This window comes from Vitis riparia, chromosome 13, assembly GCF_004353265.1.
Source record: "Vitis riparia cultivar Riparia Gloire de Montpellier isolate 1030 chromosome 13, EGFV_Vit.rip_1.0, whole genome shotgun sequence".
Taxonomy (NCBI): Eukaryota; Viridiplantae; Streptophyta; class Magnoliopsida; order Vitales; family Vitaceae; genus Vitis; species Vitis riparia.
Window position 1 is genome coordinate 25135951 of NC_048443.1, and position 20836 is coordinate 25156786.

General features: G+C 31.6%; 2 protein-coding genes across 2 annotated transcripts; one reads left to right on the forward strand and one right to left on the reverse strand.

Moving 5' to 3' along the window:
- On the forward strand, positions 1-786 carry LOC117928908 (18.2 kDa class I heat shock protein-like). The gene has a single exon (XM_034849013.1). It carries the CDS (start codon positions 78-80, stop codon positions 531-533), a length of 456 nt encoding a protein of 151 aa, XP_034704904.1. The 5' UTR covers positions 1-77; the 3' UTR covers positions 534-786.
- Positions 787-5944: 5158 nt separating this feature from the next.
- Positions 5945-8562, reverse strand: LOC117928891. Its single transcript, XM_034848990.1, has 5 exons — positions 8018-8562; positions 7556-7906; positions 7003-7357; positions 6662-6775; positions 5945-6571 (listed from the first exon to the last, which is right to left on the reverse strand). The coding sequence occupies exons 1-5, from the start codon at positions 8345-8347 to the stop codon at positions 6462-6464; spliced, it is 1260 nt and encodes a 419-aa protein (XP_034704881.1). The 5' UTR covers positions 8348-8562; the 3' UTR covers positions 5945-6461.
- Positions 8563-20836: the final 12274 nt, after the last annotated feature.

Consider the following 20836-nt stretch of genomic DNA (forward strand, 5'->3'; position numbering starts at 1 on the left):
CAACAGGTGTTGATTTCTCATAGATCAAATCCAATATTCCAATTCCCTCGCTCTCTCCTGCGACAAACTTTCAGAAAATGTCTCTAATTCCAAACTTCTTAGGCGGTCGACGGAACAACATGTTCGACATGTGGGATCCGTTCCAAGACTTCCCATTCACCGGCGGTGCTCTATCGGTTCCCGGAGAAACGGCGTCGTTTGCGAACACTCGCATTGATTGGAAGGAGACCCCGGAGGCCCACGTCTTCAAGGCCGATCTTCCTGGGGTAAAGAAAGAGGAAGTAAAGGTGGAGGTTGAGGAAGGGAGGATACTGCATATCAGTGGAGATAGGAGCATTGAAAAGGAGGAAAAGAATGACAAGTGGCACCGAGTGGAGCGCAGCAGCGGCAAGTTCATGCGGTGGTTCAGGTTGCCGGAGAATGTGAAGGTGGAGGAGGTGAAGGCTGGCATGGAGAATGGGGTTCTTACCATTACTGTTCCCAAGGCAGAGGTCAAGAAACCTGATGTCAAGGCCATAGACATTTCCGGTTGAGAATTAAATGCACTTAAATTTATACATGAATGATGATTGATGAGACTGGCCTTGAGCGTTGAGGATTTTTGTTTACTGTATGGTTTTAATTTTGGATTTTGGGCTATCTCAGTGTCGAAACTATGTATTCCCTAAGTAATAAATTAATAATCGAGAGAATCTTAACCTCCGTTCCAGATCATTGTTGGAATGAACAATGGGTTGGAGCTGGGCTTATTTAAAGTTTCAATCTGGGCTGAATTTTGAGTCTAAATATATTTGAGGTGCCTAATCCAATTTTCTGACTTGATATATAATTTGGAATAAGAATTATTCAAGAACCAATGATCAGTGGACATATTGGGCTCAGCTGTCTGGGCCCAACTGTGGTTGAGGCAGTGCACACATAGCCCGAATTGTCATCCTTACAGAAGAGGAATATTGGCCAGCCCAAGTTCTACGAAGCTACTTGTTATCAATTTGCTTGCCAGTGAAAAGTCCCCTTTGTTTTGTGAATGGTTGGTTTAAAAAAATAAGATATTCTCAAATAAAAAAAATAATAATGTTAATGTAACAAAAATAAAGAAATCTTGAGATAGTATTTTTTAATAAACTTTTACTATTTATAGAGTTATAATCATAATGATCATAATAATAATTTTAGTAAATTAAAATTTCCAACATTTGGATTCTCACAAACGAAAAACTCATATAATTTTAGGTTATGAAAATATATAAAATTTATATAATTTCAGATTATAATATATTAGTACATGTAACTTTTTCATAGCTTTCGGCTAAGTAATATCTTCGCATGGTTCTTGAAATTTTTTTATCTTTACATAGAATGAAAACAAGATTTGATTAATCTCGATTGGTGATAACATAACTCAATTTGAAACTAATAATTTATTCTAAAGGTGTTCGGCTAAGAAGATTTTCAAAGAAGTAATCCAAGGTATAATAAAACAAAGGGAAATCAAGAAGAAAGATGAGATTTCAAAAAAATGATGTTTTAAGTTAATCTTTATACCATCTCTTTATAAGGCGTCGGTGCATTAGGATCATACATTTCATTTTTTACTTAAGCACCTAAAATTATGTAAGATTATATTTGGTTTCCTAAAAATTTGAAGAAAAAAAATATAAAGAAAAAAAGAAGTAAAGAAAAATTAAAAAATAGATTAAAATTTAATAAATTATTTTTATTTACTATTTATATTTATTTTAAATCATCAATATAAAAATCAAATAATTTTAAAATGTATTAATTTTTAATTAATTTTAATTATATTTTATTTTTTTTAATATTTTTCATAGGATAACCAAACATAAGAAAATTATTTTTCCTTAACACTTTTTTTTTTCTTTATATTTTATCGGATCCAAACATAACTGAAGGGTTCATTTATAACCTAAAAACTGATATCCTCCAATTTTTAAAATTTTAAAAATGATCCTATTTGGATAAAACACCATTCATCTTTGTATCCCTTTCCTCTTCTATTTTCTTCTCCATTCATCAATATATATATATATATACTTCATGTTTTTCTTTTTCTTTCCATCATGTTTTTATATGCTTACTTTGGTGTTAGTTTGAAGCGGGTATGAAAAAATTATTACTTGTCCAAACAGATCACATCATTCTGCCACTTTATGTCAGATAACCCTATTTCTTGGAGGTTTTTCAAGAGTAGTGTAACTTTTTTAAATTAGATTTTAATTAAAATTCATCTTTTCAAAATATGAATTCAGTATAAAAGGAAGTCATTTCTTCAAAAGACAAATTTAACATTAAAAAAAAAAAGAAAAGAAGTTATTCTTTTTAAGAGACGGTGCTCCCATTTTAATCAAATGAATTCAGTGTAAAAAATAACATGTGACAAATTCAACATAAAAATAAATTTGGTGATATAAATGGCATATTTTTGTATTTATTTTTTAAAATATATTTTTTTTAATGATATTTGAGATGGCACTTAAAGTATGTTTTTTAAGAAAAATCAAATACTTTAAAAAAAAAATTATTTTAATAATTTTTAAGAAAATTCCTAATAGCTAAACGCATTTTGAATAAAAGTCTTATGAAATACCTTTTTCATCCGAAATCTTCTTATAATAAGAGTGTGTTTGAAAATGATTTTAGAAAGAAAAAAAATTTAACATTTTTAACACTTAAATGATAAAAAAAATTTAAGTATTAGAAATATTAAAATAGTTTTTTAGAATTATTATATCAAACACTAAGTTATGACAAAAAAAAATTAAAATTAAGACTTTATTTTAGTTGGTCCAAAGGTACAGTACTTTAACTATATAGGTGTGTTTTTTAATTTTTTAATAAAAAAATATAAAATTGTTCTTAACAAACAGAACCTTAGCCTTTATTTCCTTATATTTTTAAAAAGTAAACAATAATAATAATTTTTATATAAAATGTAAAAATAAAAATAAAAATAAAAGACTTATATTTAAAATATAATAATTTTTAAACATTAAGGTATTAAAAAAATTTACTATATCCCATTTTAAAATTTTTAACATAAAAAATCAAAAAGTGTATTCAAAGGAATCCTTTATATTCGGATATAGATTAAAAATAGTGTTTTGATAATATTTTTAGTAATTTATGGATTTCGAAACAATCACTTATCAAATAATTAATCAAAAATCACTTTAAATAAATTTTTAAAAATTTTAAATTGATAGTTAAAAATTTATCAAATATCAAATTTCGAAAAGGAATCAAAAATGAGCAAATTACTTCTAAGGAGCTCAAAATCACGGAAAGGGACTCTAGGTGTGATGATTACTAGGAGGATGAGGTTCAACTTTCCAGCCAAAGGAAAATCAGGGTTTCCAGTCAGCCCAAAATCAGCGAAAGCAAGGAAAGCTCAAGGTGTAGGCCAAATGGGCCACATATTAGGCAAGCTGGGCAAATTCAGTTTCTAAAGTTGCTCAGGGTTCATACAAATAATCTTTGTTCATTTTTCCTGTCCAATTAATAAATCCCATTCATTTGATTTGGGTAACAGTGCCCCTCTGGTCCATTATCGCCATTATTACAAAAACAAAAACTGATTAACATTATTATAATGAGGCCGGCATGCTGAAGAAATGGGCCACATCAATTTGAGTACGTGGACAAGTTGATGGTTACTAACTTTGGTTATGAATTGATATACAGAAATGTAAGAAAATTAAGTTGATAAAAGGAGAAGAATAAGAAGCAGTATGATTAGACAAGTAGCATTAAATAAAGGGGGATTAGAAGATGAATATGATTGCGGTCACATGGAATATAGCTGTCCAAAACCAGCATGAGAAAGGATGATTGGATGTCCCTACGCTTTGACCTTCAACCAACTCCTCACTCCTCACTATGCAAGATATTATCAACCCCTTCACATAAATCTTATATTTAAATAAATAAATAAATAAATGGGGTACCATGCAAAACAATAATGAAGAACACATTGGAGTATAATTTGGAATACCCACTGACAATACCCAGTCCATACTCAAGAAAATAACGTAATTGACGGCTGGAAATGGGCCTGAAGAAATGAAGAGAGAAGAGTGAAAGTGGTTGAGTGAATGAGAAGATTGAGAGAGACGATGTGATATGTATTGGGGAAAAATAAAAAAACTCTCAGCCCACACCATGTGCTGCTGACAAACTCTCGAATACTTTCCAACCCATCTATCATCATCTTCAATATTACATTTGGTTGTTGCTTCAGCATGTGAATAAGCTTCTCTCTCCTTCTCTCTCTCTCTCTCTCTCTACCTTAATCCAAACAAGGCATTAATAATAATAATGGTATATAGAAGGTAAATATAGTGTAAAAGGAGGCTGTCGCCTTGTTTTAGGGCGTGAGGACAAAGGCTAACTGGATTGATTAGGATACCAGAGCGTAGGTTTTTAATAAATCGCATGTACTTGGTTCACTATTTAATTCCAAATCCGAAGGATAAAAGTCTCCACTTTTGATTTGAATGTCTTGAAAAACAAAACACACCTGACCATCTTCATCCTCTAATCAACCTTTACTGACAATTTGTCTCGGATCTTGGAATATAAGGCATGACTTTCTTCCCCTTTCATCCTTCTTTTCTTTTGTTTTTTTCTTTTTTTTTCTCTTTTTTTCCTTTCTGGGTTTCATTTATTTACTTAGATAATTAAATGTTTACCTAATTCTTCTACTTCCTCCCATGTAATTATAATCCTTAAACTTGTGTATACTTGAAGAATCCATTCAAAGAATTCGTGGAAAGCATGTACTAAAATGACCCAACAAGTACGCATGGAAATATGACATCCATTGTGTGTAGGAGGAATGAGTCAAGCGCCATAAAAATATTCTTTCACTATAAGCATATATTGGATAAATACAAAAAATAAATGAGCAATAAATACTATTTTATACTATGCGGTCGGCTCAGAAGAAAATTCGAAACCAAAATGGGCTAATTGATCATTTTCAAGTGTGATGGTTGGGGAAGGAGCCAAGACTGAGACAACTAGCATAAGATGACATAGAAAGAAAAGGAATTTAGTGGACAACGCAGTGATTGAATGTTTATTCCAAGTTGGGATATCTTATCCAAAATAATCGAAAGTCTTTTCCCCTTTTTCTTTATTATTAATATTTTTTATTTTTTATTTTGGGTTCGCACGCTACGTAGCTTTAAATATATGTAATAAAAACGTAACGAAATGGTACTTGATTTTATTTCTTAAAATTATGCCACCAGTAAGTAGTCCAATTTAATTATTGCTACCATAAGTCAAAAAATGACACAATCATATAATCGTGACAACACCAAACCATAGTCATCAATAATTGAAGTAGCATGAAAATATTATTAATGATGTAGGGAGCCTGAGAGAGCCTGAATGTAAATAAGGATGGCTGTGGGTGAGGTAATTTAATAATTGCCCACATTATGGACCTAGGTTTAGAACAGTATAATAATGCGAAAACAAGAGAGAGGGGAGGGAGGGTGGGGAGAGGACCAGTCAAAGAGAGTGAGTATCGTGCAGAGCAACAAGATCACAGGTACCAAAAATGTTCCCCTCCCTGTTGCTGTTGCTTTTAAGAAGCCAGGTATGGGCAAGTGTCGATGAGGGGAAAAAGCGACCCCCAACACGCCCCACTCCCCACACATTATCACGCTTCGTACGGCATGAGACCTCCCCACATCGCCATCATTTAATGCTTCGTCCCTAAGCAACCACTCCCTTCACCTCGCCACTCGCCACTCACCACTCACGACTCACGCTTTCCTTTTTATATTTTTTGCTTTTTCTAATTCAATTCACACTTTATTTGAATCGATAATAATATCATATCATGCAGGAAAACCCAGAGACAATTATTAAAATGGGTAGAGGAAGGAGGGACGGGTAAAAAAATCAGAACAAATGGAAGGGAAGGGGGGCAATTTTACCCACAGGACCTAAATCTTTTTTATTAGATTTGTATTGGCCACAGGATATTACATTTTTTCAGAGGGAGGGAGAGAGGATACAGAGGGCTGTGGATACATATCCGTCAAAACACTGCCCAAGACTAAGAACATCAAAAAGCCATAAGTGGATCCCCCAAAATCCACATACAACAAAAGATATTAACCCACTTATTGCAACAACCCCAAATGAAAACCAAAAAAAAAAAGGCCCTCCTCAATTCCTACTTCTATTTCCCCTTTTGTTGTTGTTGTTCTTCTTCCTTAAGGTAAAGCCACAAAAACAGCAATCATCCCCACAAAAATACTGGATTCTTATTACTTCTTCTTCTTCTACCTACACTCACATTCTTCTCCTTGAAATGGAATTTTCCTATAAAACCACTATTACAACTTTCCTACCTTTTTCTTTTATATTTTACTTCCTTTCTCCGACAAACAACCCTATCAGTGACCAAGTGAGGCCAGCTCTTCTCAGTACGTCCACTCCTGAGGTAGGCGTATTTCGTGATTCATTGTCCCTTCTGGCCGTAGATTTCGCTTTTGTTGTGAGATGAGGGCATTTCGTCTTGCCATTAAAGCTTCTGCAAATTAATTAAACCCAAGAAAATTAGTACGGAGTAAGTCGTAAATCAACAGGCTTCCACCATATGATTATTGATGTGGGGTTTTACCATAGTCTGGGGCAACACCTCCGTTGAAATGGGGCTGGGAATGAGAACCCATGTCTTCGAAGTTGAGGTTCAGGGCTTGAACCACCCTTGCCGGAAGAAGAACAGTAGAACAGCCTAATGGCACAAAATGAGACGAAAATATTAGTACCCAACAGCCAAGAATTCCAATCTCAAGTATGAAAAATGTAATGCAACACTTGGCTGCTATGAGAATGGAAAGGAACCGAAAACTTGAAATCTTGCAACCAAGTAACTTGCTGAGAACAAGTTCCCAAGTTTCCAAGTCCTTTTCTGCGATTTCTCGACCTAACAGGCCCGGGAAGGCATGTACACGGCAATACCTGGTTTCTTGCGAGAATCGGAAGTATTTCCAAATCTGCGGGGTAAGAAGACACCGGTTCCAGCTGACTCCCTTTTTAGGCCAGATCCACCAAGGAACACAGCCCTCATACCCGAACTGCTTTGCTGATGCTGATGCTGATGCTGATGTTGATGTTGCAGAGGCGGCCATGCAGATGGAGGCAACCCTAGAGGACGCCCACACCTTCCACTCTCAAGTCCAACACTCCTTCGGCTATGGATCTGCTGCTGCTGCTGAAGTTGCTGCTGCTGCTGAGAGAACCAAGCCTCTTTGGCCTCTCTTCCCCAAACAGAGCACTGTTGCTTCAGCACTTGCTCCTGTCTGATATGCTGAGACTGCCAAAAAAACAACATACGCAAGCAAATGCTCAGTTCCATTAGAAATCAGGAAACTCGGAAATTTTAAATAACTTTGGGGGGCCCTGAAGTTCAAAATACTAATTCCCTTTATTTTCCCCGGTTTTCCCCAAAGCAAACAGGTGGTCAGCCTCATTTCCCCAAACAAAAGAGTTGAGAAACTTTCAAATAGCTTACCTGACTCGTCTGTGAAATGTTATTAGACAGACTCTGGTAAGAGTAGAAGCCAGTGTTGGCGTTCTTTGCCGGCTGTGCCGGAACCGGCATGGGGTTTCGAGGGGGGCCAAGAAGTCCTCTTCCCTGTTGGTACTTGGGTCCGTCGCCGCTCATCTTCAACCTTGCGACTTGGCCCGCCGCTGCATATATGAGATCCCAGGCGTCCGTTTTTTCACTTAACGGCGTCGTAGGGGGCGAAGACACCCGAGATCGACCATTCGGGCTTCCATTGCTAGACACGGTGCTACGACCAGACCAGTTTCCAACAGCACTCAGAGTAGATTGGGGCGAACCAGATAAAACCCACGTTTTCTGAGTCAACACAAAACCCAAATCAGCCCTCTGATTCATGAAATCAAGAAACCAAAAAGTCGACTCTGTTTAAGGAAAAAAAAAAAAAAAACCGGAAGCCCCAAATCTTACCTCTTGATTTTCAGAAGAAAAGGAAGGAGCGAGTTTCTGAGTGTCATGAAGAGTGGAGTGGGCCAACTGGCGCTTCAGCTGAGTCAGGAGATCCTCCTCATCGCTCTCAGTCTCGGTGGAACTCATCACAGACTCAACGGGTGAGTTGAGAGCAGAAGAAGACCCAAAGGAGTCAAACTCGTAAGGAAACTCACTAGGGAAACCATGAATCTCAGCACCAACAGGATTGGCGCCGTTGTCGTTGAAGTTCTCCTTGTCCATGAGAGTATCCTCGTCAGTGAGAAAGTGAGAAGGCAGCCAAAAGCGGGGGCCTATGGGAGAGAGAGCCATGTGGAGCAGGCCCAGAAATGAAAAAGACTTCAGTGAGGGAAGCAATAACCCCAGACGGGATGGGGGGATAGCGAGAGTGAAGAGGGAAGAAGGGGGGAAGGCGGTGTTGATGAATGGGGTTGTTGCTGCTTGGAGAAGATTTAATAATGACCCAGTTGAGTTTGCTGGGCTTGCAGACAGAGGGCCCCAACAAAAGAAAAGAAAAAGAAATAAAGAAAGAGAGGGAAGGGGGTAGAGAATGTTGAAGACAAGCTGCTTTTATTAGGGTTCAGGGCCTCTTTGGTACAGTTCAAAAATTGAAAGGTAATGGCGAGAGAGAGAGGAAATTCTTATATAAATGCATTCAAAAATAAAATAAAAATTAGAAACATGCAATAACCGAAACACTGGCTAGTGGTTGGAGCAGACATTTGTCCCGCTTTGCAACCCATATGCCATCTGTGACCATTATTAAATACACCCCCTTTTTTAATGTCGTTTATTTTTTCCTTAGTTTACAAATGATTGGATTTGGGTTTAGTTGTACTGCGGTGAATTCTCAATCCTCTCCTACTCCTAATCAAACTTCCTTCCTTTTTACTTCCCTTCTTTTTTAATTTACCACACTGTAAAATTGTCAGGATACGTAAAATTTTAATGCAAAATGTAAAAGTCTCTAATCATATTCAAAGATAGGATGAATTAGAACGAAAAAAAAAATCCTAATTTTCTTTTTATCCAAACAGGGATATGTGTGCAGTGTGTGTAAATTAAACAAAAAAGATCACAAATATCTGTAAGTGACAGCAGCCGACAAACAGTTCCTTGTGCCCTCTTCACAGGGAATAAGGATACCACTTTGAGATTCCATGGAATACAAATAAATTACCATGTGTAAAAATAAAAATGAGTCTCAAAAATACTTTTAACCTTAAGAATATAACATGAATTTTTATTTTATTTTATTTTTTAATGTGAAGAAATAATTATGCATACATTTGTTTGTTACTGGCAACAATCAATATATGGATGGGCAAGCATAATGATTCGAGCTAAATTTCAAAGGCCCTTACTTCCTTCACTCAGTCTTATTGACTAAAAAGTGTGTTGGAGTGATAAGATTGTCTTTTTTATCCTTAAGAAAAAAAGGCAGAGACCCTAACAAAAGGGTTTGATTAAAGTGGGAAAAAGGAAGAGAAACTTGAAACCTAAGGCATGTATATATATCAAACAAATATTTGTTATTTAATCCAAAATGATTACTCCCTTCAATTCAATTCAATTCTTGAAACAAAATTATAAATATACGATAGCGATGGTTGGTTATGGGCTTATGGGGAAGTCACATGGATACGGGGGATCACATGGGTGATGGATTTATATTCTTTGTTGGCTAATTGTCTACTTGTCAAATCGTCTAGTGTAACACTGTGCAGTCACATTTGGGGAGCAGGGAGGGCATTAGGGCAACAGCTAAGATCAAATTTATATTTAGAATTGTATTTTGTACATATTAAGAATTTAAGACCACGTGAGCGGTGAGCAATAGAAATTGAGCATGGCGTGCTGGTCGGTGTGATCATGTTCTAACCATTCTCACCCACCTTATTATTCAATACACTTTTCACAGCCGGTCTCATGTAAGAAACCCTTCAAATTGTTGTACATCCGAGGGAGGCTCTGTTGATCTTTGTCTTAGAGGATTGATAGGCTTCAAATATTTTAATATTTTTTTGAAAAAAATTTAATAAATTTAGACTTATTCAAATTTTATATATGAGAAGACTATGGCAATAGAACCAACCTTCTATGACACAATTCAATTAAAAAATAAATAAATACATTAAATTTTTTGGCCCATGTTTCAATAGAAAAATTTTAAAATGTTTTTCATGTATATAAACTTTTTATTAAATAAATAAAATATATTTTATAAGACAAAATAAAACTTATACAACAACAACGACACTTTCTTAACTTCGTTATTGATTCTCGTGTTTAAATTATAAGCTCTTTAAATAAAATTAGCATGATAGAAATAAAAGTTTTTATTAAACTTAAAAATAAATAAAAAAGCTTTTGGTTTGCTTTAAATAGGCCATTAGGTAGGTGAAAAATGGTGATTAAATATGATAAAAATGATTCCATTTATTAAATATAAAAATTTGTTTTAATCAAAATCATTAATTGCCACCTAGAAAGATGATAACAATGATGGTAGAAGTAAGGTGATTTTAAAAAATTAATGACTTGTCACGTTTCATTAACATATTAAGAACAAAACTTAAAAGTATGAAACCTATAATTGAGGTTTTATATCAAATATAATAAGTCTTTACATTTTACAATTTATCTAAAAAAATAATGTTTTAAAATTTATTTAAAAATAAATAAATTATTAACAAAATTTCACTTAATTTTAACCACCTCAAGTTTTAAAAATTTTTTTAATTTTAAAAAACATAAGATGAGTTGATATATTTTATATAAAAGTTTAAATATTTTATATGAAAAAGAAACAAAACATTAAAAGCACGTCCAAATAAGCGTGGTTAAATAACCTTGTATTAATATTAATATTCAAAATCTTTATGTCTTTTGAGTTGACATGAGATAAGTTAGAAGTTGTTTTTTAAGTGGGTGTTTGTTAAACTAATTTAATAATTTAAATTGATTTAATAATTTAATTTAAGTCATTAATTAAATTAAGTATATTTTATAAAATAATTTAATGATATGATTTAAAATAAAAAATAATTTAAGTAATAAGTAAAAATAATTAATTTATTTTTAAGTTCGCATTTTTATTTTATCTTTTTACCATAATTTGTCTTACTCACATCCATGATTTCTTTTATTATTTTACAACCTCCATAGTTATTTAATCTTATTTACTCTAATTATAATCGATCATAAATATGTCAATTTAATGATTTAAAATACACTTTAAATTAAATTTATTTAACAAACTTAATACTTAAAGTAAAAATTAAATATTAAGTCTTAAGTTAAATATAATTCACTTAAAATTTGCTTAAATAGTTAAGTAATAAGTTTTACCAAACACATCTTAACTAATAAGAGAATTATTTATTTATTTATTTCGTTTTTCATTACAAACTCTCAAATTCAAAAACTAAAAATGGCCTAATATATAAGTTTGGAGAATATCATTTCATACAAAACTTATTTTTCTAAGCTTATTTAATAAGTTGTTTTTAAACTTATATAACAAGTTATTTCATTTTCAATTAAACTTTTATCATCCTAATTTCTTCGAGAATTATAACCTTGTTCTTAACTTCTAACTAAAGATTTGCCTATACAACATTCGTTTTTTATGGAAGAAACCTAAAATCAAAATTACAATCATAGTTTTCAAAGGATGTAGAAATTTTATTCAACAAGATTCATTTTTTTCCTAATCCAAAATTAAACTTAGACAATAAATAACATTTCATTATTTTTCATATTAAATCTTTGTTAAAATTATATTATTTTTAAACAAATCAGTCGAATAAATATCAAACCTATTATTAAATATTAAAAAAACCTTCTAATTTATTTGAAGCTATATTAGTATCCTAAATTTGTTGAAAAAAATGAATAAATGGTATGATACTATGTTATTTTATTTTTAAAATTATAAAATAATAATAATTTTTCATATAAGATACAAAACCTTAGGGCTATTTGGTTGCTGTTTTTGAAAATTATTATGGAAAACAGTTTTTGAGAACAATTTTTTTATGTTTTCAGGAAAAAAAAAAAACTGTATTTGAAAATTGAATTATGGAAAACAATTTTTGTTTGAAAAAAAAAACATGTTTTATTGAGTTAATAAAAAAAAGTTTTTTTAAAATAAGTAAAACAAAAAAAGTGTGAACATTATTTTTTTAATTAATAAAGTGTTTTATTTCATTAACTTGATATTATAATCATATAAATAAATTTCATATGCACAATTTATTTAAATTAAAAAAATTATTTCATTTTGAAATTTTTATACCGATTATAATTTTCTTAAACAAATGATAACTTCATAACCATGCGTAAGTATATTAATTTCAATAATTTAAAGAAGAAGAAAAGGTTTGTAGGTAAAGGTAAGGGTGTGGTGGTCGGGTGGAGTTCACATTTGTAGAAACATAAAAAGCGACTAGGAAAACAAAAAAAGAAGAAAGAGAAAACACAAAAAACAATATATTATATGAACAATGAAAAAACAATGAAAACATTTTTTTATTGTTATAAAAAAAATGGTTTTTAAAAACACAAAAAACAAAAACATATTCTATTCCCTAAACAAGTTTTTTGTATTTTTTGTTTTCAATAACGTAAAATAGTTTTTAAAAATAGGAACCAAAGTTGCCCTTAAAGTCCATGTTTCTATTCAAAATCGAATATTTTTAGTAAAAATATTTTCTTTTAAAATATTGCCAAATCTTTGATTTTTTTTTCATAAACACTTTTCAAGTTAAAAGTATAATCTTATATTGAAAAAATAGTGGGTTTTTAAAGCTATTTTAAAAAACAAGGTATAAATTTTTTTTACTAATATATAAAATAAATTTATATTTTTTATATAAAACATTGTTTTTAATAAAAAATTTAATTTAAAAAATACAAAAATAGAAAATATATCTAAACCAACACTAAATAGTTTAATAGAGTATGCACCTTCCTTTTTATATTTTTATAATAATTATTTTTATTTTTAGTTATCGGACATTTTGGTTTTGGAGAAGGGTTGATAGATAAGTGGTTTGGTAGGATTAGGCAGTAGTGGAATCCACATCCCTTTTTTTTTTTTTCTCTCTCTCTCTCTTTTTATTATTGGCAGTTGAACCTTGCTAATTCTTAATTAGGTCTCTAATGACTACTATACGTAATGAAGTAGCGGAACGGTTTGAATTTTCTTGCAGTTTGAGGCAGTTGAACCTTCCTAATTTTTAATTACTGCTTTAATTACTACCGTGTGTGGGGTTTATTAATAAAGGCACAAACATAATGATTAGGACATGCCCTACATTATTGTTATTATTATTATGTTTGACGTGGGACGTGGTTAATTATCATTAGGACATGGTCAAACAACAATTAACGGTTTCGCGCTACGTTGTTGGAGCTTGGAAGACATCTTGATAGGAAGAAAAGTTGGGACAGAGGGTTAATATTTACCTTCTTAATTTTCAAAATATTTTTTCCACAATTTTTAATATATGTTTTAAAAAATATTTTTTAATAATTTTTTTTCTTATTAATTTCGTCAACTAAACTTTACCTAATTGTATTTCCTCGTTCCAAATTTTAAATCATAAATAAGAACATAAATTATAAATGTTTTGACTGCATTTCCGAAAAAAGAATATGGACGTATACATCATGCGATTTCGATGCAGTAAAGAGTGTAACCCTGCTGCCCTCATTAAGGAAGGTGTCGCCAGCTAACCAGGGTTTCATGCAAAACCCGTGATTCCGCCTGTGATGATAGTAATATTTACATTTCGGCTACATCGAATCTGGATCTATGGCGACGTGGCGTGAGTACAGATTCGGCAGGTTGGCTCTCCCGTCTCCTAAGTCCTAACCTATCTCCTCCCACTTCCTCCCTGGCATCAAACGGTTATCGCCGTCTGTTATGATTTAGGAGCCCTCACCGCATTCTAAAAGGACGATGGAGTTAAAACGGCCGTTGGCCGCGGTTAGCGGCGGAATCATGCCCCGGACTCCAAACCCAGCTATCAATTAAATTTAATAACTTTCCCGCCAAAGAAACTAGAAAAAAATTAAAAACAAGGAAAAGGCAGAGTGGGCTGGATGGGGCAGGGGCTTACCTGCCGAAAATGACAGCGGTGGTTAGTCAAAAAGAAAAGTATGCGAGTAGCGGGAAGGGCCGTGTTGTCATTTACCTTTTTTTTTTTGGTTTTTTTTTTTAATTTTGAAATCTTTTTTGAAAAAAATGGATTTGATTTGATATGATTTGTCAAGATCACTGAGATCTGGTAGAGAACTCGAATTTCTTACCTGCCTCAATAAATGGGCACATGCCCTTGCTAAGGGCACTTTGCATATATTTTGATTGGCATTTTTGGTTTTAGGTGAGGAGAGGACTGTCTTTTTACATGGAAAAGAGATCTGGGGGCCCCTATTTATTGCTTTCGCTGGGCACATAGTACTGGCGTCAGCCGTACTCGCAACCAAAATGTGCGCGAAACGCGCCGCTTTCGTATATCAAAATTTATATTTTCTAAAGATTATAAGGGCACACATATTATTTTAATTTTTCTAAATACTTACAATATTCCATAAAAATAAATATCTTGCCCACCACTTATCCAAGTTTTATAGTAATGGTGGAATAATAAATTTTATTCAAGTTATTTATTTATTTATATTTCAAAAGTGGTGTAGGCCCTGTAGGGTGATAGGGATGGCGCGTGTGGATAAACATGAGCTGACAAACGCATCGGGGAGGTGGTGGGACCATGACGGCTGGACTGCACAAAAGGCAACTTCGCTTATCACTCTCAACCTGTTCTTCTTCCATTCTTCTTATTATTATTAATTATTAATTAAAATCATAATTAATGAGTAATTATGAAAGAATGAGGGGGTTTTAGCTTAAATTTGCCGCAAAAATATTTTGAAATTCCCGCCGAAAGCAAGGGGGTCTACTCAACAGTCACTTTCAATACACTATCTCTCATTGTCTCTTTTGCACAAAACAAAACAGTGTTTCTCGTCGTTCGAAATTTGAACTAAACGGTCAGATTTCTTTTTGCAGCTATTTCCCACTCAGTGCCAAGTTCCCATGCCACTTTTCTTTCCTCTCCTTCTTATCTATTACTATTCTTATTATATTTTTTAACCCCACCCCCTTTCATATGGGCTCTCCTGTCATATCATCTTATATTTATTTTTCAAATTTTCCAACAAAATTGCGAGACGTGACATGTGGTCTGGGCAACTTATTTTGACAATATCAGATTTATTTTTCAAATAATAACAACTTTTTATGATTTCAAGAACAAAGAACAATGTTCAATTTCTTTTTTGAAAATACTTTATACTTAAAACCACTGATTCGAAGAACATATCAAAATAGTTGTTTTGTAAAACGTGTCACCTCCGTGATTGTGAATGCCTTAGCGGGCAAGGTGTTTCCTGCAGAATTCAACCAAAGAAATGGAAAATTTTGTCTAGTATATGCCAACACAGGAAGGAGAGGCATTCACTAGACGACACCCTACCCAACTTTTAAATTTGTAGATTAAATTGGATATTTCCTAAAGTTTTGAGTGATGGGTCAATCAACACTCCTTCAAAAAAAAATAATAATAAAAAAATAAAAAAATCCTTTTTAATTTTTGTATATGTGAGAAGGCCACTGATTTGGCATGCACCGTTTTGGGTGAATAATGTGACATAATTAAGGTCATTTTGAAACGTAAAGGGGGTGTGCTTGCATGATAATGGACCAAAAAATCAAGTCCTTTTACAAGGAGACATCATCATCAAAACTATTCCCATGTTTGATTCAGTGGGAGTGAGTTGTTTGACTCACAAATTAGAGGTCATCAAATTGTTGCCTTGTAAAATTTGTCAAAATTTTCAATCATTTCCATACAGTGATGCATCGTAGCCATGTGGGTCGTTTATGTTGATATTGATGGATTTAATATCCTAATACCCTGGTCAATGTCAAAGGAATTTTTTAATTTCTACTTTTAGTAATAGACAAGTTTTGTTGCTTTTGTGTTTTAAATTAGATCTTTTTATTGAAATAAAAGTAATTTCAGTATTTAATAAAATAATTAAATAAAAATATTTCATTTGAGAAAATCACGTTTCCAAATTTTGAAATAAAGTTTTGTTGAAGAAAGCTTGTTAGATGTAGAAAGTAATATATGGGTCAGTTCTTAACTATATTATTTGCATTTTGAAAATACATGAAAACCACTTTTTATTTCATTCAATTTTTTAAAAATATTAAAACTACTATTTACCTTTTTAAAATAAAAAATCTAAACTTAAAACAAAATCGCAAAACATTAACCACATGTTTGGAAATTGTTTTTCAAAAACATTTTTAATAATACTTTTTGATATTTTCAAGAACAAAATTATATTTGAAAACTGAATTCTAAAAAATAGTTTTTATTTAAAAATAATAATTTAATTATTAAAAATAATTACTTAGAATAAGTAAAACTAAAAACTTGTTTTAAAGCTATTTTATATATATATATATATATATATATATATATATATATATATATATATATTAAGTGTTTTATTTAATTAACTTGATATTATAAATATATAGATAATTTTTAGAATTATATTTCATTAAAATTTATTTGCATCAATTTTAATTTTTTAAAATAAACGATTACTTTGTAAATGTGTTTATTTCAATAATATTTTTATTCATATATATGGTAAACTCCTTATTCAATTTGAATTTTATTTTTTTAAATCAGAAATGCATCATATTAATACACGTTTTCATTAAAAAAAAAAAATCATCTAAATTACATATGTACTAGCATAATCAATATTAATACAAATATATGCTATAAGCATCATGGCATCAACATCATATTTTAATATTATATATTAAAGTTTCAAAGTTGATAGATGATTACTTTTTAAAATAATTTATAGATTCACTTAACAATAATTAAAATAAGAAGAAAAAAAAGATGAAAACAATAATTAAAATAAAGAAAAGAATAAGTGAAAATAATAAAAAATAAATAAATATGCTACATCCATGACAATTAATAATTAAAAGACGACTTTGAGAATATATTATAGACATTAAGTATTATAAGTTGACAACATAAAGAGTATTTATCCTAAGAGATTGTTCTAGTCAGAGTATGTTTGTCTTAGGATTTAGTACCAATGCTCGGGGCAATTTAGATATAAGCTGCTTCAAGAAAACCAAATCATATATTGAATCTAAGTGCCAATGCGTTAATATAGAACTTCATCCTCTGATCCAAATCAAACTACCAATAGTAAACTAACATTCAAAATCCACTCATCTCTATCAACTATGGTCATATCCTCCACTGATCTCTTCACCTCCCATTCCCCTCTAGCTATTAACACCAAGCCAAAACCCATTATCTCCATTAAACCCTGCGCATGAGGAATATAGTAAAGGGGGACTTGAAACCAGGGTGAAATTATTTTTCCTCCAATTTATGAACAAAACATGACTGGAATTCATTAAAAATCATAGATATATATAAAATCTAAAAAACAGCTATAAAATCTAAAAACATCATCAGATTATGCTCTAAAAATTGTAGCAAAACAAACGTATAAAGAACAATAATTCATAAAAATTATTGAAAAACCTTTAGTATGTTTTCTTGTTATCCGGATCTAACTTTTTTTCTTAATTAATGTTTCAGATATGGTAAAATTATCATGATTTTACCAAATTTAGTAAAGTAAAAAAAAAAAATCAAAATATTTGAAAGTAATGAAAATAGGAGATGTTTTGGTGGAGATAGAGCTTGGTATCATACTGGTGGAGAGACTTTATTATTTGAAAAGAACGTATTTGAAAAAATGGAAAATAGTTGAAACAATAGTACACCCACCTCTCAAATAAGTTTTTCTTTTTTAATGCTTTTTATTCTCAAAAGCAGAAAATATTTTTCAAAAAATCAATTAAATAAACCCTAATTATTTCTACATTTAAAAAATAATGAAAAAAATTTGAAAACATGGTATGAAGTTGATGCACAAATAAACCCACCAACAGAAAAATGTGAAAACATTATTTTGATATTTTTATTCATATGGTAAAAATCGAGTAATTTACTTTATAAAAAGAATGATTGCATATAATAATAATAATAATAATTTATGGTAAGGTGAAATGAAAAAAATAGAAAATGGGACGTAGCACATAGAAAATGAGAAGGCCCACAAGAAAGGAAGTAAATAAAATTTTGACGCTGCCTAGGTTTGTGTTGGAATTGGATTTTACTGATAAAGAATGGAACCCCACACCATGGAAAAGGTCAAGCCCTTCATCATCTCCTCCACCATCTTGTTCTTTCCTCTCTTTGCTCTTCCGTACACCACCTCATACCCAACTGACCCAACCCCACCTTCAATTTTTTTAAAAAATTTAATTTTTGAATATTTGATCCGTTGTTGCTTCCAATCTATGCAAATAAATCATGTCTTAAATATCAAACCCACATCCAAAATTTTTCTTTGCTTTTAAATTTAAAAAAATTTGAACTTTAAGACGTTTACAGGTGGGCTCCACATTTTAAATTGCATAGGATCCCACTGACGGATCAAAGGATTCAAGGAGCAGCTCTGTTGCACGTGCGGCTCACATGGGTACAGTACTACCATTGGCTTCTGGCCAGTCAACGGTCAAACACTTGGGACTTGTGCACCAGCCGGCCGATCGTCACCGTTGGTTGGGCAGAAATTAAAATTTTAAAAAGTTTTGAACTTTTGAGTCAGGTCATAATCGAAGGGTTGCTGCCTTGCTGGCAAAGTGGTTGGATTGTATGAAATCGAAGTCCTACTTTTGCCTTGTACCTAAAAATATCGGAGGTTCAACTTTGAATTAATAGTGGATTTGGATCCTACCTAATTTTCTATTGATATGTTGTTGGATTTACTTTCATACAATTAAAATCTTTTTCATATTTGTATTTATTATTTATTAAAATAAATTAGTAATTCTTTAGATTTTATTTGGATTGATTTTTGAAAAGTCAAACACTCTTTTTTAATGTAATCTTTTTAGCAAATATGCTTATATATAACGTTAATGGAAACATGTGTAGAGATGGTGAAATACACGTATTCAAAAGAATTTCCAATAAAAATAGAGCAAAGTTCATTGAATTATTAAAAATTTAAATAGATTGAGAAGATAAGGTGGGCTGATTATTATTGATGGAGCCAAAGATGAAGTTAGCCATTTTGAGTATGCTGCATGCACTCCAAATTGGGATGGCAGTGTTTGGTTTCTACGAAAACAAACAAACCCACCCTACAGGATTTACATTGAATGTGGACCTCCTCTCAATCCAAATCTTTTCCTTGATGTAGATTTGAAGGCAACAAGAGAGAAGAAAGCTTTATTCTTTATGTGCTTCCACTTCCTGTTTATGTGCTTTTTATTGGGTGCATTGTCGCATAGTGTGACTCAAAAGTGAGTCATGGCAACTTGGTCTGGGCGTGGTTGCACATGCTCCCTTGTATTTTCTTTCTTTTGGTCTTACTTGCATTACCCACCTTATAATTATAAATATTTATTTAAAAAAAATTAGTATTTTCTATAATTTAAAGAATCAACTTGATTCACTGATTTAGGAATAAGGTTTTTTTTTTTTTTGGTGGACATTTATGTATAGAAGAATGTATATTTTATGATTGCAAGAACACCCCCCCAAGTGTATCAAAAAATTATTATGTTCATTTTCATCAAATTGATTTTCTTTTAAAGAAGAAACATCTTCCCGTGATCACTGGAAAACTCTCCAAGTATGTGCTTTTGAGGTGGAAAACCCCCCAAGTGTTTAGATTATATCCCTTCTCATTAATTACTCTTTGAGTTATTAAAAAAAGGCAAAAAAAGAAAAGAAAATAAAAGAAATATTTGTTTACTCTGTGAAGTCAGTTAGTGGCAAACCAAACTGGTCGGAATTAGTAGAAAAGGGAAGTTGGAATTTAGTTATTAATCCAAATTAAGAATTTGGGGTTTTTGTTTTTTTGCCTAGTTATGGAGTGTGTATGGAGGGAGACATGGGAGGATTGATCATATCACATTATTCATCCTAAGCGTTGAAATTGGAAGGGATCAAATGGGCCCAAAAAGCAAAGCATCCAATTAGGATATGAGAATAATTGTTATTTCAAATGTTAGCCTTCAATAGGAAAAGGAAAAATAAAATTTGGAAAATTAGAGATTATGAGGGAATATTGTTTGATAATTTAAAGAAAAATTTTAAAGGTGTTTATTAACTATTTCTCCAAAAGATTCACTCTTAGGATAAATCACATGAATTGTTTGATTCCTTTAGTCCATAGAAGAAGAAAGCGAGAGTTTATTAAAAAAGTAACAGAAGAAGAAATTTGTGTAGCTCTCTCACATATGAATAATTTGAAAGTGTTTGGGCTTGATAATTTCCAACCTAGTTTTTACCAAAAATATTGAAAAATAATTGAAAATTTTGTATGTAAAATAGTCAAAACTTTATTTTATGATGGGCACATGCTCAAAGAGATAAATAAGACTTTTATCATCTTAATTCCTAAATTAGATAACCCTGACTCCTCAAATCCTACTAGCTTATGCAATGTTTGTTATAAAATAATAACTAAAATATTGGCTAATTGGGTAAACCCCCTCTTAAACAAAATTATATCTCCTTTGTAAGGGGCATTTGCTTCAAGTACATTTATTAATAATAATGTTCTTTTAGCCTATGAAATTATGCATTCATGAAAAAA